The following is a 21,688-nucleotide window of genomic DNA, read 5'->3' on the forward strand; positions in this document are numbered from 1 at the left end:
CCTGACGCATGGTTGTCCTCCCGGGGTTCCGCTTCCTCAGCATCCTAGGAATTTCCTTCGAGTCCCCTTTCTGGTACACCTTGCACATCGGAAGTGAGTTATTTCACCCTCACACTTAATTGACAGTTCCTTAGTCTAAGAGGGAGGACCCCCCCCCAACACCCCAGGATTTACTTAAAAAATTGTGGACTTATTCTAACATGTTTAAACTTCGGTCACCTTCAAAGTGCCCTTCATTTGATGCAATACACTTACTGAGACGTTTTTTTCCACTGTTCAAAACAGTTGTTGAACTCATCGATGGTGAGGCCTTTTAGTGCTTCTGCTGTTTTTTTTGCTTCACCTCTTGCACATTGACAAAATGTACCCTTTGTGGACATTTTTTGATCCAGGGAAACAAAAAATAAAGTTGCTCAGTTGAGATTGGGTGAATAGGGAGGATGGGGCATGGAGGTCATGCTGCTTTTGGTCAAAAACTGCTGAACACTCAGCGCAGTGTGGACAGGTGCACTTGTAAATCACCCATCATGAAATGGACAAATGCGTTGAGTCTTCAAAAACAAAATTCACAGAAGCCAAACGCAGCCTCTCACAACAACACCAGCTGGTACACTGATACAGATGGGTTCCTGAAACACTCTCCTAGCGGTGGAATCCTGTACTACAAGGGGCCCACCCTCCAGAAGACAATTTTGTTTTTTGGGGGAGGTCCCCCTGGTAGAATTCTAGATTGAAATTATTTTACCTCAGAATTTTGAAGGCATTGCCCCAATATCTTCTTGCTTTCCACATTGTTGTCGAAAAGTGTAATGTCATGCCCTAGCTGGTGTGGCTTGGTTGGTTGCTGGGTGGTCCTATAAACCAGAAGGTCGTGGGTTCGGTTTCTCGCATCAGGGCACACGTCTGGGTTGTGGGTTTGGTCCCCTGACACGGCAGCACATATGAGGGGCCACCGATCAATGTTTCCCTCTTGCTTCAGGGTTTCTCTCCTGCCCCCTCTGCCTCTCTCTAAAATCAATGAACGTGTCCTCAAGTGAGGATAAGAACATTTTTAAGTGTAATATTATAATTTTGAGTCTTTGTGTGAACTTGCTTTCTTTTATTTTTCCTCTGGCATTACAAGTTTTATAAGATCTTTCTTTGAACCCGATGCTCTGGAATTTCACAGTAATGGCCACTAGTGTGAGTCTGTTTTCATTCACTGCTCTGATATTTAATGAACTCTCTCAATTTGGATACTCATGTCTTTCAGACCTATACAATTATATGAAATTATTAGTTCAATGATTTCTTCTCTTTATTCCCTACAGATCCAAACCCTGCCCCCCATTTTTCATCACCGTATCATCATTTTTGCTCTAGTCTTCGGGAAATTTTTTCACGTTTGTTTTCCGTACTTTTCATGTTGTTTTTCAATTTCTGTTATAATATTCTTGCTTTCTAAATGCTCTCTAATGGTGTGTTTAAAAAATAATATACCATTCACGTTTTACCGATGTAGTATCTTCTTTTATTTCTTTCAAATATTTTATTTATTTCTTCTTTTATTTATTAATGTTTCTCTGAGAATATTAATAATAGTGTTTTTTTTTCTTTTTCTTCCCCATCTCTCCCTACCTGTTCAATGCAAGCAACTGTCTCCTCCAAGTTTCTTTCTGTCCTGTTTTTTTTTTTTCTTTTAGTCCCCATCATTAACGTTACAAGCTTCCCTCAAATTGTTGATGACCCCAGGCTGTCTGACCCTATTTAAAAGAGACACGTGAAAAAGCTCTCTGAGGCCCTGAGCACAGGGGTGGAGCTTGCCAGCGGAGGGCTGCGCTGCGGCCCTGCCTGGGTTTCCTCCGCAGGGTGTTTAGGTCGGTTCTTCCGGACCGTTAGCTGTTCCAGAGAGGACTCTTCCAGTTTCCTACCTGCAGAGATCAGGTCAGCCTGATGCCTACGTTCTGAGCCAAGAGGAGGATGAGGCTTGGGGACACGTCTCTCAATAGTTACAAGGTTTATTTTCCCGTAATCCTCGTCTCTGCCCTGCCCTCTTATGGAGCTGCTGTCTTTTCCAGGAATGTCTCTAATCTTATACCAGGGAGGGAAAGGGGCAGGTAGCCAAGCAACCAACCTTGTGGAGTGGGGAAGGGTCCAAACAAACTTCCAATTCGATCTGCTATTTTTCGGTCCCACTTTTATTTGCACTTTCAGAGTACCCAGTGCCACCAGTTCCTGGGCCATTGAGAGGTTCTCTGAAAGTATTAATGTACCACTCTGGTTCTTGGTTATCTTACTTTTTACCTTAGGATTCAGCTTCTTCTTCTTCTTCTTCTTTTTTTTTTTAGGTCAGCTCCATCCGTTACCTCCTTGACAAAAACTTTGCAGTTCTCAAAGTTTTGTTGCTGTTATCTCCTCTCTTAATTTATTTGTCTTTTTGAGTCTATATCTTGAAAAATTTCTCCTTAATTTTAATGGCAGTTGGGGAGGGAATATTACTAAATTCAATCCACTTATCCAACCAGAAGTCTGTCAAACTTTGGAAGTAACATCATCTAACTCCATTTCCTCTTCTTCTTTCTGTTTCTGTTTTCAGCCCCATCCCAAGTTTCAGTTTTATGGATTGTTTTTTTTTTCTTTCTGTGCCCTCACCAATTAAACTTCACTCAGAAAAGAATTTAAGAAATTCATCCACCCTGAGGTGTAATGAATGATAGAGTGTTTAATGTGTTTGTTATCTTTCCCAAGAGTATTTTAGTTTCAGCAGGAACAGAATTTCTTATGTGGCTTAAGCCAAAGGAATGAAGAAATAGAACTCCAACTGAGGACTTCCAGGCCACCATATACATGGGTTTGGAGGCCAGGAGAAGCCTCTGTTATGCGTTCTCAGATCACATGCTGTTGAGGCAGGTTCAACTCTGCCCATGTGTAAGGCAGGTGATAACCCCAGCGTCCCACAGGCATTCCAGGGTGAGAAGGGGAGGTAAGACTGTCTGCTCAAGCACAAGTCTCGTTCAGCTGGTATGTCTTGGAATCCAGATATCAGGTAGATGAATCATCATCCTAAATACCGCTATTAATCTAAAGTAAATCACATATTTTATTGTGTTTATAATAAGTATACAAAGGCATCATCAAAGGCAAACAACTCTTAAGTCTGTTTTACACAGACCTCCCCATCCAGTAAGTGGTTGTAAGGCATTATGAAAATGCAAAATACCATATAAATGTAGGACCGTTAGGTCAGGAAAATAATTACGGTTAGTAATATGACTAGCCATCTTAAACTGTGTGAATAATAATAATAATAGCCATTATGGACTGTGGGTTGAAGCAGGTACAATTAGCCAAAATGTGGCTAGGAGCACATGTCAGGTTTTAGCAAACAACGGAAGATGACCCCAGCAGTCTAGGGGCCAGCGCACAGAAAATTAAGGTCAAGTCTATCCATCATGCAAGGACACAATAACATGAACAGAGGAGAAAAGAAGAAAAGACTAGTTCAAGCCTCTTTTTTATGCACATTGTTAGAGCTTGGAGTTGAGATCGTTGGTGGTCGATGAACTCACAAGTGTAGGTAATGTGCTACATGAGGGGAAGTGTTTTGCTAACAACCTAAGGGTCTCTGACCCAGTGAGTGGAATTTGATGATAATTCTTAATACAAATTTGAAGAAAGAAAGACGGAAGGAAGGAAGGAAGGGAGGGAGGGAGGAAGGAAAAGGAGGGAGGAAAGGAGGGAGGGAGAAAGAAAGAGAAGGAAAGAAAGAAAAGAAAGGAAGGAAGGAAGGGAGGGAGGGAGGGAAAGAAAGAAAGAGGGAGGGAGGAAAAGGAGGGAGGAAAGGAGGGAGGGAGAAAGAAAGGGAAGGAAGGAAGGAAGGAAAGAAGGAGGAAGGGAGGGAGGAAGGAAGGAAGGAGAAAGAAACAAGAAAGTCTCCTTAAACCTTGATTTCTGGCCCTATTTTTTTGTTGTTGTTAAATACTACTATTGCTAATAATAACACAATGCTAGCACAAATGGCTGTGTATTGCTTACTACAGACTAGGGACTGCTAACGTGTTTTACGTATGTTAATAAAGTCCCACACTACCTGGTGGTGTTCTCCCCAGTGTTAGTGATGAGGAAACTACAACATATAGTGGTTAGGTAACTTGCCACAGTGAGTGGCACAGCTGGGATTTCAGCCCGGGCGCCCCAGCTTGGCAGAGTGTCTCTCACACTCTGCACGGCCTTCTGTGCCTTTTCTCCGTTCAACGGCAAATGCTTATTTTCATCACTGATTGTGCAAAACGTACTCCACCCTCATCTTATCAAGAACTTAATGGTCCTTTTAACAAAATGCCAGTACTAGCAAAAACAAACACAAATTTCTCCAGGATACACACATTTTCATCATTTCTATCAACTCACCCTAAATTTCACCAGCCCGAATTGCGTTTCTGCAAGCCTTGACTAATACATACTGTTGCATAATATTTTAAGACGCCTCCATTCCAGTGCTTATGTTGTAGCTCCACTTGTCTGTCCCGTGCATTTCCTAGAATCCCTTCCGATTCTTTCCCTCACTAATGTTTTCCAGTGCCATGCGATGAACTGAATAGAAAATGCTATACTGAATTTATTGCATCTATGTATAACACAGGTAACAAATTATCAACTGACCCTTCTTGCTATTTGTCTATTTGGGGCTTCCTATTTTAAAGTTGAATAATTAATAATAACACATTTTACAATTTGCAAAGCCATTTCACCAGCACTAGCTGATTCTCATTTTTAGCATTTAAATCCACGGTGCACTTTGCCTTAATACTGTGCTTTTTCTTACCGTTTTCCCAAATCTGCCCTTAAAAGACGAACTCAGGTTATCATGTACATATATGGCTATGCTTCCCTACAAAATCCGCCTGTGACTTCCACTGGCAACACAACTGTGAGACCAGCTGAGTTTTAAAAACGTTAAGGACGAGCGTGTCAGAGGCGCCCAGAGGCCAGGAGAGGGCGGTGGCCTAGCTCACTCCGAGCTCTGGCACCGGGCTGCGGCCGCGCCTCTCTGCGCTGGTCCTGCCCCCGCGGCGTCCTGCCACCCGCCGCAGGGCAGGCCTGGCCGGGACCTCCCCGGGCCGCGACGGCGCCCCCTGCAGGCCGCGGCGGGCAGAGCAGGCGGAAGGAGCCCGAGCCGGGCTGCCACCGTGTCCCAGCCGGAGCCGCTGCCGCCGCCGCCGCCGCCGCCGCCGGAGCGTCGCGGGCCGGAGTCCGCGCGGAAAGCCCTCCCCGCCGCCCGCCACGTCCCAGCGCCCGCCGGAGCCGCCGCTCCGCCCGCGCCCACTACCTGAAGCGGCGGGCCCGGCCTGCCTCGGCCTTCCGCTCGTCCCCCGCGCCCCGCACCGGCCTTCACTCTGGAGCGGCCCCGGCAGCCGCAGCAGGGGCGGCGGCGACGGATCGAGGAGCTCTCTAGATCGTCCCGGGAGAGGCTGCTGCAGTCCCGGGACAAGATGTTCTCCAAGTTCACCTCCATCCTGCAGCACGCCGTGGAGGCGGTAAGGCCGCGGGCGCACGGCAGGCCGGGCCTGGCGGCGGCCTACGCTCCCTGCCGGCCTCGGCCCGGTCCGCGGCGGCCCCCTTTCCCGCAGGGGCGAGGCCCAGGGCGGGCGCCGCGGGGTCGTCGGGGCGCCGGGGCCTGGGGCCGGGCTCGGAGCGGGGCCCTTCCTCTCGCTCCTGCCGGGGGTCGGCGGGGCTGCGTCCCCTCCTCGGGAGGGTGGGCAGGGGTGCCCGGGGACGATCGGCCCTGCCGGCGGGGTCGGAGGTCTCCCGATTCCCCCGATGGGGACTGGGCAGCCGGGGAGCACCTGGCGGAGCCCCGTGGAGCGCCCCCCGGTTCCATGACCGTCAACTTTCCCCGGCAAGAAGTGGTCAGCCTTGAGCAAGACAAAAGAAACGGCCCAGCACTGCTCAGTTTTGTTTTGTTTTGGGGGGTGGGTAAGCGGCCAGGTGTCCTACCTTGGGGCGACTCTGGCGGGGACGCAGCCCACCGGACCCCGGGCCATGATCTCGGCAGCTTCTGCTGTCGCGGGCCTGGGGCTGGACCTGATCGATGGATGTGACACAGGAGTTTGCAGGGTCCCCGCGTGGGGGGTTGAGGCAGCCCGGGCCCTCACGAGGCACCCGGCCATCTGTTTCCTTTCCTGCCTCCTCTTCCGGGACCTTCTGGGTTGATCCTGCCATGGTCCCCTCCTTTGAGGATGCGAGACCCCGTGGTGGACAAGCATCGTTCAAATGTCCTGGAGACTAACCCAGGAGAAGGAGCTAGACGTGTCTTGCCGCTGTTTGAATAAGAGCTCTGGCTCCTTGACTGGAGTTGCTTTGCTCCGGGAGACTTGCCCACACTGAAAAGTGCATCCTGTGAACTAGTACTGGGCTAAATTTTAAAATGTCATTTTCCTTTCTGTGTGCAGATTGTGTGATATAGCACATTAAAATCCACACAGCTTAAAAAAAAACAATTACAGGGCAACAGCTTTTATTACCAGATAATAAAAATAAGGTGAATTTTTAATAAAATTCAGTAACGAAAACAAACTTTCGTAGATCTATTGTAACTGACAGGTGGGAAATGGTTTTAAATAGCTGTAGCTTCACTACAGGTTCTCGAGAAAGCATGTGGACCAACCAGCTCAAGAAAGGACGTGTTCATGAATGAAGGGCAGTATTACAGGAGGGAGGTGACAGTTTTAGACTCCGAGACAACTGTCATTAGTCCTTTCTTGCTTTTACACCATCAACGTGCAGCATCTTTCTGTTAAAAGAGCTAATATTTGTAAAAACGATGACATTTCCATTTTTCGTTATTCCTTAACTTAAAACACCGACAATCATTTAATGCTAAACATTGACTACAGCTTCATATGGGGATAGTTGGGAGTAAAAATTTACTACATCATTTATATCCTTTCCCTACGAGGCTCATATTTATAGCGATAACTGCTTTGAAAAAGATGGCTCATTTGTGTCCCTGAGGCCTGTGTTTTCTGTCCTCATTATCCTTTTATAATTGTGCCAGCACCTGCCAAGTCATCCTTGTAAATTGTCTGAGTCGGGTTCTGCAGTATCCAGGTTCTCTACTTTGCTGAGGCCAGAGAGCAAGTTAGAGTGGATTATATTCACTTGGTCCTCAGAACTAACACATTGAATTTAGAAACACATTGTTTTCATTGGCTTAGGGTTGATGTTTCAGCTGCGATACCCAGTTCCCAATAGGAGGTTAAAGCTCATGAAAAAAATTTGGTATACTGTTTTTCTTTTCCTTTTAACTATCTCTGGGGAATGAACCAATACCTAATGATAAGTAAGCCATCTTTGTGGTACTTGAGGAATATTTTTTCCTGGCCCAAGAGTGGTTTCCATTTACTCATTTCTGTTTATCGGCTCAACATTTTTTTTTTTTTGTAAACTCGCCATTCTTCAGTTCTCATTAGCTTTTCTTTGTGCTCCTTTTAACTTGTATGCTCAGCTAGTATTTTCTGATACAGTATCACAGTTGACATAATTATCAGGATTGTACATGACCTTTTTCAATTGTGCCATTTATGATGCTAATCTTTTCCTGTTTTGATATTATTACATTTAGGTTTCTTTATTCAATTGGATCAGCCCTCAAGTGGCTTTTTAGGGTTGACCAGATACATATTCATTTAAATGAGAGGTTTAAAGGTTCCTTATTGAACCTTTTGTTGTAAGAAACAAAAGTTCCTTATTGTTTAATGAATGGTTTCTCCTCACTCCCCATTAACTACTTACAAGAAAGAAAAAGAAACTAAGATAGTTTCAAAGATTAGTATTTGAAAATGTGTTATTAAGCTGAGGCTGCATTTTGAGCTTAAGAGAGAAATTCACACCTTGATCAAAAGCAAATCTTGTAATTCTTGCCTTTCTTTTCAGAAATGACAGTCTTCCTTCAGCATAGGAACAATGGGCCAGCAGGCATTATGAGATGAGTCTGTTTTGTTGCCACATGTCACCAATCTGAAATCGGGCCTCTCTTGTTCAGAGATTGGACTGGATCGCCTTAGAATGAATTCTCCAAAGCGTTGATAAAATACCTCCCAGTCAGTACAATTCAGTATTTGTGGGGCGCCTGGTCTGCGCTAGGTAATCTGCCAGGGACCGGTGCCTTTTCACTTCCAGCCAGTTCCATCCTTTCCAAGGGCAGACGTGTTCCAGGAGGATAAAGGACAGTGTCAGGGCCGTCATCTTGCAGAATGTGATACGATCGTTGAGTTAATGATGCTTTGGGGGGCCCAGCAGCTCTTTTAAAAACGACTCTGTCCAGGGAGTGAAAACCTCAAATCAAACGTATGTCATGTTTTCCTAAGTGTATTCTTTTCCAACAAGTGATTTCTGCCTTCAGTCCTTTGGACATTCAGCACGCATGTGTTTAATGAGCCAGCCGCGAAGGCATGGCTCCGGCGAGAGACACAAGGCGTGCCCGCGTCCTTGCCCACCAAGTTGACAGTTTAATTTGGGAGACAAAACAAATAAATACACGAGTTAAGGGAGAGCGGCACACAAGAGTGCGGCTTAGCCCTTCCAGCCAGACAGAAAAGGGTTCCAGTCCCTCTCTCCGAGAATTGTTTTGAAAATGTAAATGAGGTAATGTACCTGAAGAGCTCAGTAAATGTTTACCATTGTCATTATTTGGACAGCTGTTCAGCCTGCGAGCTCTGAAGGACGCACGGGGCGGGCACCGAGGGTTGGAGGAGCAGGGAAAGGCTCCTGGAAGAAGGAAGCGTGACTGGAGCTGGACTTGGGAGGCAGAGGAGAGAGGAAGGGCATGAGAGAAGTAGGGGCGAGGAAGAAGCATTTTAAAAGATCTGGGCATGGATCTTCATGGATCTCTCTTGTTCAGAGATTGGACTGGTGCGTGATGCGTGTGTGACAGTAAGCAGATGTGTCTCTGAGAACACTAGTTCTCTTGTGGATTATCAGCTCAGATACTTTGTGTGGCCGGCAGGCATCTTGGAGGAAGACAGCCCAGGCTGACAGCCACAAGCGGTATTTCCTTGGGCAGGTCAGTGAGCTGGCGTTGGGTCTCTGCAGGAGTTTGTCCGGGAGTAGTAGGAGTTTATCGTGAGAATCTAAGACCGCACAGTAAGTGTGGACTTTGTAGCACACCGCCTGACACGTAACGACTTACTCAGTGGTGGCAACTGCTGCGCCATTCGCTTATTCACTCGGTAAATGTTATCGCGCGGTTACTGTGCGCCATCGCCGAGTCGGAAACTGGATTCGGGGATGAAAACGACGGCACAGTGCCAGCACTCGCGGAGCTGACAGTCTAGACTGTCGAAGGTGGCTAATGCCACAGATGCAAACACGGGGTGAGCGCCAGGGGAGAGGCAGCAGACTGGCGGAGGGTGCACCCCACGTGCGGAAGAGACCGTCCTAGGCTGGAAGTCTGGAAGTCTGGCGAGGCCTCCCGGAGAAAGCCGCGGACGAGTCAGGCATTTTTGGTCAGGTTTTGGTTGAGATAGTGATCGCCTGTATTCTCAAAAATTTATTCTCTGTATTGGAAAAGTTAATTTAGAATCCCCTCATACTCATTCACACATCTCTGCCTTCTTTTTAACCCAGAGTATACGTGTTTTTATGCAAAGATAAAGCAGGTAAATTTGCACATTAGAATTAGTAATGAAAGGGGCAAGTTTACAAGGAAGTTTTCCATAAATAAGGAAATTTATTCATGTTTCAATAAGACTGTTACTAAGTTATGAGTAATTTAGAACTGTTTCACCAGCTACTTAAATAGGCTTTTTTCTCTAAATCAATCTCCTGGGAGAGAGGTGTTCATAAGTAAGCAACAACATCCTCCTTTGAATTTGACTGTAGTAACTAAGGTCCTCGCACAAATCCTGTAAGTCCTCTGATTTAGTGACTTACCCCAGGAAATGGGGTTAAGTCCCACGGGTAAAGTAATTTGGAATGAGGATGCTATGATCTTACATACCCAGGAGGTTCCCTCAGAAAAAGTCAACAAATCACAACACATATATTTTTTTAAACACCAAATTTCATTTGGGTTTGTCCCAATTGTTAATACATTTAACTATACTTAAAACTGGCATATGTGTGTGTGTGTGTCTGTGTATAAATAAACAGGACTAAAAAAATGAGAAGTTTTATGTTCAGAAGAAAATTCTAAAAACAAGCCGCTGATTAAAACATATTTTTTTAATCTAAAAATTTCAGGAAGATTATTTTCCCAAATTAACACTTCCATTTTTATTTTTCTTTCTAGTTTTTTTCTCAATGTCCCAGAAGTAATTTCTCTCCCCATGTTCTTGAAGTATAGTGATCCCAAAGGTTTTAACTCCTTCATTAAAGATTTTAAAGTGTTTTTAAAAATTTTCCTAACATTCTACTTGAAAATGAGATGAATATTTACGTTCTCTAAATCCAGCGTTGTTCAGAGTGGAATGAATAGGCGAGTACGGAAGATGGCGATTGCTGAAAAATTTCCAGGGCCTTTTTTTCCCTAACTCCATTTCATCTTCTGGACTGAAACCAGTGTTTATAATTTGCCCAGCAGTTCGGAAGTTGTTTTCACAGGTTTGGAACTTTGCGTTCTCTGCTGGGGACACCAGCGGATCAGAAGGGAACGGGTAGGAAGGAGTGCCCAGTAGTAACATGACCTCTCGGGTCACCTGCGTAGGAAGGGTGCACGGAGTGGGAAGATTCCTCCGCCCGAGTCCAGGCTTCCAGAATAGAAACCTGTCTGTTTTTAAGTAAGCTGGGTCACTCTGCACTTCCTCACCCAAATTTACTAACCATACTACGGTACCCCCCTCACCTCTCTCTCTTCTGTCTCTCTCCCTCTCTCTTTTTTCTCTCCCCCCTCCAGCCCCAAAGGAAAATGTTGTTGAAGGTGCACCAAGTCTTTTCTGTCCGTTGTAACACACATTTGAAATACTTGGAGGTTTGCTGAAGGGATATAATTTGGGTCTTAAAACTTCTGAAGTAAATTTCAAAGCTAAAATGTCCAACGTTTTTTGACTTTGTGGACTTGAAATTGGCAGTGTCTGGTTCACATGGTTATTTTGCTGAAAATACGCTCTGCCTAATCTAGGCTTAAAAAAGAAATGTCATCTGGACGTCCCTGAAAGGAGGGACGGCTTTAATCTGATCTCGGGGTTGACTCTGGTGTGCGTTCGAGTCGTGGTGACGTGTAGCTGACTACGTAGCAGCTTTTTACTGTTTTCATGTCAAAGTCCTAGGTACAAAGATCCCTGGTTATCGATCCTTCCGTTCTACTGATACTCTCCTAACAGGGTAGTGTGCGTTTTCCTTTAACTCTGTCTGAAGCCGTATGGAGTTACTAGTTCCAGGGGAAGGGAACACAACGACCCTGTCGTTGAATAATAATGTTGATGAATGTGTTTTTCCACTTTCTTAATAAATCATTTTTACTCTCTTGGATTTGCCTCATTTTGTTTCTCTTTGATACCCGACATAGGAGCAAATGAAAGCTCACCCATTATTTTTATGATTAGTAGACAAATACAGAGTAGTACTCCAGGGGAAACTTTAACGCCATTTTCTTAATTGTGGTCTTTTTGTGTGTGTTTGTGCAGCTGGCACCTTCTCTCCCTTTACAAGAAGATTTCGTTTATCACTGGAAGGCTATTACCCACTACTACATAGAGACTTCGGGTAAGAAGCAACGATGATGTTAATAAACAGAAAATTTGTGAAAACCAAAATGTATTTCAGATTATTAGTTTTTAAAGTTATTTTATATTTAAATGCATAAACAATGTACTTTTAATTCCCCTTTTAGATTCATTGAAAATACATGCCCCTTGAGCACCTGCTATGTGTAGGCACAGTTCCGGGCGCTGGGGGGCAGAACCATCAAACAGACAAGATCGTAACAGCTAACGTGCTGATCGGGGTGGGGGGTGGGGGGGGGAAGCAAACAATCAATAGACAAATACATATAGTGTGTCCGAGGAGAAGTGTTGGAGAGAGAGTGAAGCAGGCTGAGCAGATAGAAGTGGTTGCTGGGGCAGGCAGGCAGCTGTGTTAGGGTAGAGAAACCCTCACTGCCCCAGGGGACATCTGCGCTGCAGCCTGAGGGGGAGAGGAAGCCAGTGTGGGGGTGGGGAGAGGTGCCAGGAAGAGGTTCCGGTGCGGTGCGCAGACCCGGGGGCTGGAGCCTGGAACAGGAAGGCCCTTGGCAGAGTCCTGGAACTGTAAGGAAGGCGGGGTGCCCAGGGTGAAAGCGAAGGAGGAGAAGGGTGGTGGGCAGCGACAGTGCACAGGCAGAGGGTGCAGACACACACGGGACCTCATAAGCCATGGTAAGGGCCTTGGCTTATGCTCTAAGGCGGGAGGCCACAGGAGGGTTTTGAGCAGAGGTGCAGCAGAGTCTGTTTCACAGGGACCACTAGGGTGGTGCTGAGAGTGAGGAGACTGCAGGAGGAGCGGGTTTGAAAGAGACTTTTCAACACAATTACGTTTGAGATGCTCATTATCTGTCCAGTGGGATGTGTCAAGTAGACAGTTGGCAGTGGGCTTCTGGAAGTTAGGGTAGGGGTCCAGACCAGAGATACTGAGAGTCATGGGACCCGATGAGATTGTCTAGGGGTAAGGGAGATGGAAGAGAGAGGGTGTCCCCCAACCAAGCCCTAGGGCCCAGTGTTCAGGGGTTAGGGTGATGAGCACTATGGCACGGGACACCCAGACAGCCTGGGTCCCCAGAGTTAGGTAGGTTGCTCTCTCGGGGAGTGTTGGTATAAAGGGGAGCTGAGAAATGGGGCCACCACCAGAGGGAGACGTGGCATCAAAAGAGGGTTATTTTTTTAAAGGTGGAAGATACTGCAATTTATAATGTGATGGGAATGATCTAGTAGGGAGGGGAAGGAGGGACAAGAGTCGGATGGGATCATTTCTGAGCAATATCCCTCAGTGGGCGAGGGGGGAGGGGATCTACTGCCCAGGCGGGGGCTGAGCCTTAAATAGGCCTGTGGACAGTTTCTCGATAAAAAGAAGGTAGAAAGTAGGAAGACCATCTGGGTATAAATGCAGGAAGTGGGTAGATGTGGTATCGGGGGGTCTTCAGAAGTCATCTTCTGGTTGTTTCTGTTTTTCTGTTTTTCTCAGAGTAGGAAGGATGGAGAGTGAATATGGGGAAACACGAATGAAGTAGGTCAAGGGTTGGCAAACCTTTCCTGTAAAGGGCCAGATGTAGGCCATCTGCTCTCTGTTGCGGCTGCTCTGTTCTGTGGTTGTGATGCACACTAGCCGTCAGTGGTATACAAAGGAACAGTGGAACAAAGGAAGCATACCTTTGTTCCAGTTCAGCTTTATCAAAGCAGACAGCGAGGCCGGATTTGTCCTGGGGTCAAGTTTGGCAGCCTCTGCAGTAGGGAAAGTCGGCAGCGTCACTCCCTAGCGCTGTGGGCTCCCTTGGGGAACATGTAGGTGAACACTGGTGGGTGTGCAGAGCGGACACATGTCGCTTAACTGGAAGGAGGCATGAACAAGAAAATGACAGTGGTTGGTTTGGCAAGCTGATGGGGTCACGGGTGATTTGTCGGAGAAGAAAAAATCCTTTATATTTGTGCAATGAATAAAAATCTATATAGGTCTATATATATCCCTTTAAATGTAATTCTAGCTTTCTGTGGATATGAGGCAGCAGATGTACAGAAAAGGGTTTTGAGAGGAGCTGCCTTTCCTAATGGCTTGTTTTAGCCACTCAGTGGCTTTAAGGAAGTGCTTTAAAGAAAGGCTTTATATTCTCGCTTCTTGATTTTTAGCAATCTGGTAGCAGAAACGAGGGTGCACACTACAATAAAGCAGGGGACAAATAAGTTTATGTCAGGCACAGAAAGAGGACAAAGGAGGGAGAAACAGGAGGAGGCGGCGTTTGACCTGGGCTTTAAAAGCCGAGCAGGAGGCTGGGAGGTGGCGAGGGAGGAAATGGCACGTGCCAAGGCACAGAGACCTAAAGGCAGCTTACAGGAGCCAGGACTTCAATTCTGTCAGGGATGGAAAATAGTACAGTAATTAGTAAATGATAATAGAAGAATAAACTGTTTCACATACAGCTAAACCTAATGCAGTTTAAAGTGTGCAGTTTAATGTTTCAGAAAATATTTAATGAAACATTTAGTTTAAACATGCAGTTTAAAAACGTCGGAATGTTTGATGCACGTTTTTTATTGTTTAGATGACAAAGCCCCAGTGACAGACACGAATATTCCGTCTCATCTGGACCAGATGTTAGATATATTGGTGCAAGAAGAGAAGGAACGAGAGTTTGGGGAGACGGGGCCGTGTATGGAATACTTGCTTCATCACAAGATCTTGGAAACGTTATATACCTTAGGGAAAGCTGATGTAAGTTTCTCATCCACATCCCGTTCTTGGGCACGTAATGCATGTGTTCATCATGTCTTAGAGAGAGAGAGATGCTGCCAAGCACTAAACTGGATCACAGAGGTATGTGTTAAGCATGGCAGGATCGCAGCCAGCTTTGTGGGAAAAAGAAAATTGCACGGCCCATGTGAACATACTTTCCATGGAGATGGCAAAACTCCCAAATACTCGAGACAACAACTTAGGCTGCTTGGAGTCACAGTGGAAACATTTGTGACAATAATCATGTGCTCAGAATCAAAGGAAATGAGGGGGAACCCCATGGAATTGGGTTGCGAAAATGGGAGTTATTTTTCATAATCCTGAAAGGGAATGTCACTGATTATTCTGACATGAACTCAACTAGTAGGTGGAGGCCATTCAAGTGTGTAGGCCTCGTGAATCTTGAGGAGTCTTTGCAAAGCTGGCGTTGTATAAACAATATTCTGTGTCACAAAACTTGCACATTTCTTACAGAGACGGGTTTCAAAGCAGGCACTGCTGTGAGGGCAGGGGAAGAACTAGGGGTTCCGGTTAGGAGGCGTGCCTCTGTCACTTACCTACCGTGACCTTCTGCAAGGCTCACTGGTTAATCTTCCTCTTTTTAAAAACAAGGAGGGGATCACCGTGTGCCCTCCTCAACTCTGCAACTCTGTGGTTCTGTTCCGTGAATTTCTGTAACACATGTGAAAGTCAAACTGGGAGAAAAAACCAAACTGATAGATTATGTTTAGCCACCAAATAGAGTTCCAAATAATAGTTTAAAGACAATTTCCTTTTAACGAATCTATAATACCAATTCATCTTAAGTTGCACTCATTCAACTTACATTTTCTAGGCAACGCATCTCCCTAATGCCCTCTTTTCCCCTAATACCTCCATGTCCCTCCTCACCTTCTTTTCTCCTGTCCTTTGGAGAGTGGGATTGCACGTAACACTAAGTTGAGTAACTGTTAATTGATTTTTGAGCAAACATTAGTAATTGTACTACTAGTAAGTTTATTCTGACACAGGTGATTGTTTCTATTAGTGTTTTAGCTAAATAATGTAAGGTATTTGCTATCTTAGAAAATACTGTGCTTAAGATTATAGTTTATACTACTTTCAGATAGCATGTGTATGGTGATGCCTTGGAAATGCTACTCATTTTGTGACTATTTTCGTTCTGAGGCAGTTTAAATGGGTTAACTATAGAACATACAGCATTAATTCATACGCTCTTAATTCACAGTGTGAGTAATCATCAGGTTTATCTACTTTTAAGCAAATATTTGAAACAAGTAGCATATTATACAAACTTCTTTATTACATATTAATTGCCTACAATCATAATGTAAATAATTTTGCAGCTAATTTAAAACCTTGTTGGGCTACATCATAGATGTTTATACCATAGGAATCCTTTAATTTACATATGTGTGTTAGGTTTCAGTTACTCCTGCATGTATGTGCTGGAAAGTTCACGATTACCTGTCATTTGTGTGAGTTACAGGGTTCTGGCTAGGCTTTGCCACCGAGTTAACTATAATAGTTTCACGTTACCTTAGCACTGACAATATAAGCAGGCTGGCGTTGCCTGAACCAAACTCCAATCCGAACAGCGTGTTCTCACCATATGGTCCCATATGCCACGTTGTAGTCCCAGATGTCACTTTATTCCTGGAGTACCCGTCAATAATGGATTGAGAATTTTATCTTGGCTAATGGCATGGACTCTGAGGGTGGAATACAGTCCCATCCATTGTCTCTCCTGTGTTTTAAGCTCTTGAGTAAGTGTGTTTGTATTGTCTGTTCTCTCCTTGCCCGCCCCCCTCCCCTCCCGTGCCCAGTGTCCCCCGGGAATGAAACAGCAGGTGCTGGGGTTCTACACCAAGCTCCTGGGGAGGATCAGGCAGCCGCTGCTCCCGCACATCAACGTGCACAGGCCCGTGCAGGTAGGGGGCTCCCTCCCGCTGACGCATCGGTCTGATTTCCTCTGGTACCGACATTACTTAGTATAATTTTTCTGAGAGTGAAAACAGTACAGGAAGTTGCTCTAAAAGTAACATGCAAACTGGGAAATTTTGAGCTGGCATTGTATTAAATGTACTTCATGTCTTTATATTTCTTTTAAAATTTTATACATTAATTTTCCCTTCAACTTATCTCCATAACAACTCAAGGAGAGTTTTTTATATACCGCAATAATTTCTTAGGGTAATGTATTTGAAAAATTTACTACTAATAAACTTACTTTGATATTGGTGATTGTAAATAGTGTTATAGCTGAATAATGCAAGCTATTTGTATTATTTGAAAATTTTCAATATCCTTAAGGTAAATAGATGGCTGTTTATATACTTGTAAAAAATTAACCGAAATTAAAACATTTTTGGAAAAATTTTTGGCAGAAATTAATTCGGCTATGTGGTGAAGTCCTTGCAACACCAACGGAAAATGAAGAAATTCAGTTTCTCTGTATTGTGTGTGCAAAACTGAAAGAAGATCCCTATTTGGTGAATTTTTTTCTGGAGGTATGGTATAGGTATCAGTCTTCAAAGTATGTTTATGTTCAAACTGTTATGCGAATTGACTGTTTATATACTTTCAATGTCAGTTATTACAGTTTCCTGGTATCAGAGTTTTTATATGCATTTCACTTTCTCCTGCTGGTAGTGAGCCCCTTGAGGACAAAGACTCAGTTCTATTCATCTTTCGGTCCCTGTAGATTCTCTAGTACTGAGCACGGTGCATAGTAACTGTGCAATTAACACTTAAATGAATGAATCTTTAGAGAAATGCAGCTTTATCACTTGTAAGTATAGTCACAAAAGTGCTTTTCAGTTCTCAAGCATGTACCCCTGAAATCTGGTCTATATTAGATTTATATTAGCACACACATACATGGGTTAAACGCATATGGTAAATGAGCTAGAAACTGTCTTTGCCCTGAGGGAGTTTATAGGCTGGTGACGAAGGTGAGATGAATATTCAGATACAATACATAGTCTAAGGTAGAGTAAGGTGCGTTCATAAGAAAAATACAGAACAAGTGCTCCTTAAGTATTTACAGGGTGAAGAGATCCCAACCGCTCTAGGTTAGTAGGAAAGACTTCATAGAAGAGGTTATCTTTGATATGAGCTTCGACATGTTTAGATGAGAGTGGGTGAACGTAAGTAAAGGAATGAAGACAAAAGTTGATGGAGTGTTCAGGAAACAGTATGATTAGGATAGGTGGTCAGAGGGGCGCCTGGACAGGCAGACCAGCAACTGTCAAAGGCTTCGAATGGCAGGATGGAGAATTTGCGGTTGTTGGGGAGCTATTGACGATTTTTGGACAAGGATATTATTACATGGTGGAACCCGTGCCTTGAGAAGTTACCGGTAAATTGGTGGCAGCGTCTTATACAGTGGACTCCTTTGAGAGGAGAGAGAAAAGCAGGGAAACCAGCTTGGAGGCTGGGGGAGAACCTAGACAAGAAGTAAAAGGACAATACCTAGGTTGGAAGCGTTGGGTTGGAGGGAAGTGAATGTGTTCAGAAGAACGTGGAGGTAGACCCTGTGTGGTCTCGGGCTGGAAGCAGGAGACAGGAGGGTGGATGCTTGCACTCCCGAGCCACTAAGGCTGCCGCTAATGAAAAGAAGGGAGCCCCGAGGAAGCTTATTTAGAGGGGAAGATGGTATTTTGGCTCTGGATGCTTTGAACCGTCATGATATCCTCCTGGGAATAATTAGCAGGCATTCGGTGTTGCAAATCAGCGGTTTGGGAGCGAAGCCTGGGTTTGAGGGATTCAGGGGCTATGTGTACAAATGTGCTGTGGTTACCAATGAGCTCCCCAAAGGAGAAGGGAACTAGTTTCAGTAAGAAACAAAGTGCAAGAGTGAAGGCAGCAGTTTCTCATCACCTAAGGAGCTTTTTAAGAAGGCAGATTCCTTGGCCCCACCGCCAGAGATCCCCTTTTGGTGGGTCTGAGTGGGTCCCAGGAGTCTGCCGTTTCATCAGGCCCCACAGTAGGGCTGGATGACCGGTCTGGAGCCACACCTTGAGAACCATCCGTTTAAGGAGTGCTGTTCTAAGATTATTCTGTCCCCTGCCATCCTTATCTGAGATACCACTCCCAGCTGTTATTAGTAGTTTGATAAAGTAAATGTTTTACATTCATAAACACTAGAATCTGCACCGATTTTATAGGAAATTGGGATATTGTTTGGAGTGTTTATTTAGTTCCGTAGGATTGTTTCCTTCTAACATACGTATGATGAGCTCAATTCTCAAGACGAGTCGTCCATGCTGTACTTTTAACAGTAATAAAAGGGATTTATAATAACGATAAAATGACTTGGGAAGTAGAACTTTGAACTCATTCAATATGCTTCTGTGATGGGCAAAACACTGCGGTAGGCTCTGTGGAGAAGCCGGTTTATGATGAGTTCAAACTAATATGTGTGATTTGATTTTTGCTCTTAACTTCGAATGGAAAGCAAGATACTTTTGCCTTGAAACTAATAATTTGCTTCAGTTAAGATTCTCTTTGTGTTTGGGTATGGTAGGGGGAGGGGCCCACATTTCAAGCAAATCTTACTTTTTATATAAAGCAGGATTGTAAGGAAAAAAAAACTTAGAAAAATCATCTTAGAAAAGTTATCTTAGGAGAATCAACATCGAGCCCATATAATCTTAGTAGTCCATTGGTGAGAAACTTATCTGCAGTTGAAACCTCCAGAACCCTTTCTTCCCATTTACGACAGTTGTTTTTTGCAGAAGTCCAGTAGCGGTCACTGACATGGTCCCTTGCTCAGGGTCAGCGGGAAGCATTTTGTAGGTAGTGTGATGTGTATCAGAAGTGCCTCTGCAGTTTTAAAAATATCTGAAACGGCTTGGTAAAGTGTGAGAATTTGCGTTTGTCCAAGCACTGGTGTCTGTCGCTGTGCGGGCTAAACACTGAATGTCGCCGTCATGGTTTGCCGGGTGCGGTGCCCTTCTGCGTACCGTGTGCAGCCACGTTTTTGGCCCAGACTTTCAGGACAAAAAATTTCGTTTCAAGTTTTTCATTCATTCATTTATTTATATTTAGATACTTGGTTTTTGTGTTATAAAGGATTTTAGCCTTTACTTTTGAACTTACAGAACAAGAAATTTTATATAACAAATAATTACAAAACACAAGAAAGATACAAGGTATTTCAGGCACTGCACATGTATAATGCGCATCCTTATTTGCCCCTCAAAGATTTGGGCAAAAAGTGCGCATTATACCCAAAAATACGGAAATTATAGAAAAATCCATTAAAATGCTATTTCTGTTTTAGAAAGCTTTTGATGTGGCTCTTACAAAATGTATTCCTTTTCAGAATAAGCTGAAGTCACTGGCTTCCAAGGGAGCACCGAGTGTGATTTCAGAAGACGCTCTAAAGGGTCCGGACCCCTTGTCCGCAGACACAGGACAGCCCTGCGGGCCGGGGGAGCCGCCTGGCGCCGCGGGGACGGAGCCCGCAGGCTCGGAGCCCACGGGGCCCGAGGACGGGCCTGCTGCTCAGCCCGACGACCTGTCCTCGAGCTTGGAGAGTCTCAGCGTCGCTTCCCTGCCAGAGGCCTCCGTCGTCCGCCCAAACCAGGACTACAACTTAGTGAATTCTTTGCTGAACCTCACGAGAAGTCCTGTGAGTGGTCATCTTTCACCCCCCCGCCCCCCAGTATGATCAGTTAGATGTGTTTAAAATAGAAAAAAAAAATCGGTTCTTATTTTAGTGTAAAGCATGAAATCCTTTAAAGTGGCGTGTTCTCACGCAGCCCCAGGCTGTCTGATCTGAGGACTGAGGGGTGTGGTGTCGCCCGCAGGACGGCCGGATAGCCGTGAAGGCCTGCGAGGGCCTGATGTTGCTGGTGAGCCTGCCCGAGCCCGCGGCCGCCAAGTGCCTCACGCAGAGCACTTGCCTGTGCGAACTACTGACCGACCGGCTTGCCTCCCTGTACAAGGCCCTACCTCAGTCAGTGGACCCCTTGGATATTGAAACGGTGGAGGCGATTAACTGGGGGTAAGCACCGCTCGTCGTGTTATTCCGCACAAGTGACTTCTTACGCCTGCACCTTATGTCCATTTCTGCAGGGTCCGGCGGAAGTAAGGCCTGCTTGAGTGGGGTTGGCAGGGTGTGATAATTTACATATAAATATATACACACATACACCCTAATAATATGGGCGTAATAACTTATGGTTTTAATTTGAACATTTCACCTGAAATGTCATGTGGTGTGTCTGAGTATGATAGTGTGATGTTACAGAATTACATGCTGATGATTTTGTAAGAAAAGCTTTTGTAATAAAACAGGGGCGTTATTTGTGCCGGGCCCAGTATTTTTGCAATGGTAGCCCCTTTTGTTCTGAACAATGTCAGAGTTACTAGTGATCATTAAGTGGGCTGATTCTGTGAGGGCCGTTTTATAGTTGCTATCAATTAGTGGTAATGAGTGGGTGTGGGAGCAGTCTGGCCGCTGTGGGGAAGCTACATGTCCTTTGTTCATTATAATGGTCATTTAAGACCTTAATCACATTAAGTTCGATAACTTTATCTGTTTTTTTTTTAAATCCTAAAAGAAGTTATCTCCTTGTTTATAAATAAGTTCCATGGCCCCTGGGGCAGTCTTGCCTGTTTCATGGGCTGCCCTCCTCCCTGCCCGCCCTGATTCTCATAGGAAGAGATGGTTGTTGTAAGACACTCACAAGTTGCTAAAAAGTAGAATATAAAGCAGCATAAATAAGATCACCCGTAATCCCACCACCCACAAACAGTCTAATATTTTGATGTCATAACTCGTTACTGTTTTTCCGTGTGTCTTTGACCCTTCTTTGGTTTTCACTTGTTTTTTCTCTCCCTGTATTCCGTCCACGTCTGTGGGCAGACCCACTCGTTAACTTCAAGGCGGGAAGAGAAGCAGGCCAGCCGTCCCCTTTGGCAGACCCTCCCTTACCCTCCTGTCCTCCTCCCCAACACTGAGAACCTCCGGCTCTTCCTTCCTGTTGCTTGGTGGAGTTTATGGCAGAAGCAGGAGGAGCTGTTTCATGGATTTTCTCCTGTAGCTCCATTCTGCTTTGGTCCCCCTCTTCACACGTAATGAATAAAAATTATTTACAACTTCTATTTAAAAGGTTTTCTCTGATCTTTGGATTTCTTCTATAAAACCCTCTTCCGGTAGTCATGCTGCTTTGCCCGTGTAAATGTGTCCTGCTGTGTGAGTTCATTCGAGTGCCTTCATTTTTCTGGTGTGCTGAATTGGATTAACGTCTTTGGGTAACTTTGGCCTGAGCATCTCTTC

The 21,688-nt window shown here is 44.9% G+C and overlaps 1 protein-coding gene and 1 non-coding gene across 3 annotated transcripts in view; both read left to right on the forward strand.

Annotated features, from left to right (window-relative positions):
- The first annotated feature begins 3,495 nt into the window (after positions 1 to 3,495).
- On the forward strand, positions 3,496 to 3,647 carry LOC123829182. The gene has a single exon (XR_006787568.1). It is a non-coding gene; the product is annotated as a small nucleolar RNA SNORA62/SNORA6 family (small nucleolar RNA).
- A 1,499-nt stretch (positions 3,648 to 5,146) lies between these two features.
- FHIP2A (FHF complex subunit HOOK interacting protein 2A) overlaps positions 5,147 to 21,688 on the forward strand; it is a 31,537-nt gene continuing 14,995 nt past the window's right edge. For both annotated transcript variants that reach the window (XM_045854180.1, XM_045854181.1), the window contains exons 1-7: positions 5,147 to 5,516; positions 11,604 to 11,682; positions 14,207 to 14,376; positions 16,224 to 16,328; positions 16,785 to 16,907; positions 19,727 to 20,035; positions 20,214 to 20,410. In XM_045854180.1, coding sequence (XP_045710136.1) covers positions 5,472 to 5,516; positions 11,604 to 11,682; positions 14,207 to 14,376; positions 16,224 to 16,328; positions 16,785 to 16,907; positions 19,727 to 20,035; positions 20,214 to 20,410 — 1,028 coding nt within the window. In that variant the 5' untranslated portion in view covers positions 5,147 to 5,471. The remainder of the gene's footprint in view (positions 5,517 to 11,603; positions 11,683 to 14,206; positions 14,377 to 16,223; positions 16,329 to 16,784; positions 16,908 to 19,726; positions 20,036 to 20,213; positions 20,411 to 21,688) is intronic.

This window comes from Phyllostomus hastatus, unplaced genomic scaffold (genome assembly GCF_019186645.2).
Source record: "Phyllostomus hastatus isolate PE091 unplaced genomic scaffold, TTU_PhHast_1.1 phas_scaffold_1066, whole genome shotgun sequence".
Classification (NCBI taxonomy): domain Eukaryota; kingdom Metazoa; phylum Chordata; class Mammalia; order Chiroptera; family Phyllostomidae; genus Phyllostomus; species Phyllostomus hastatus.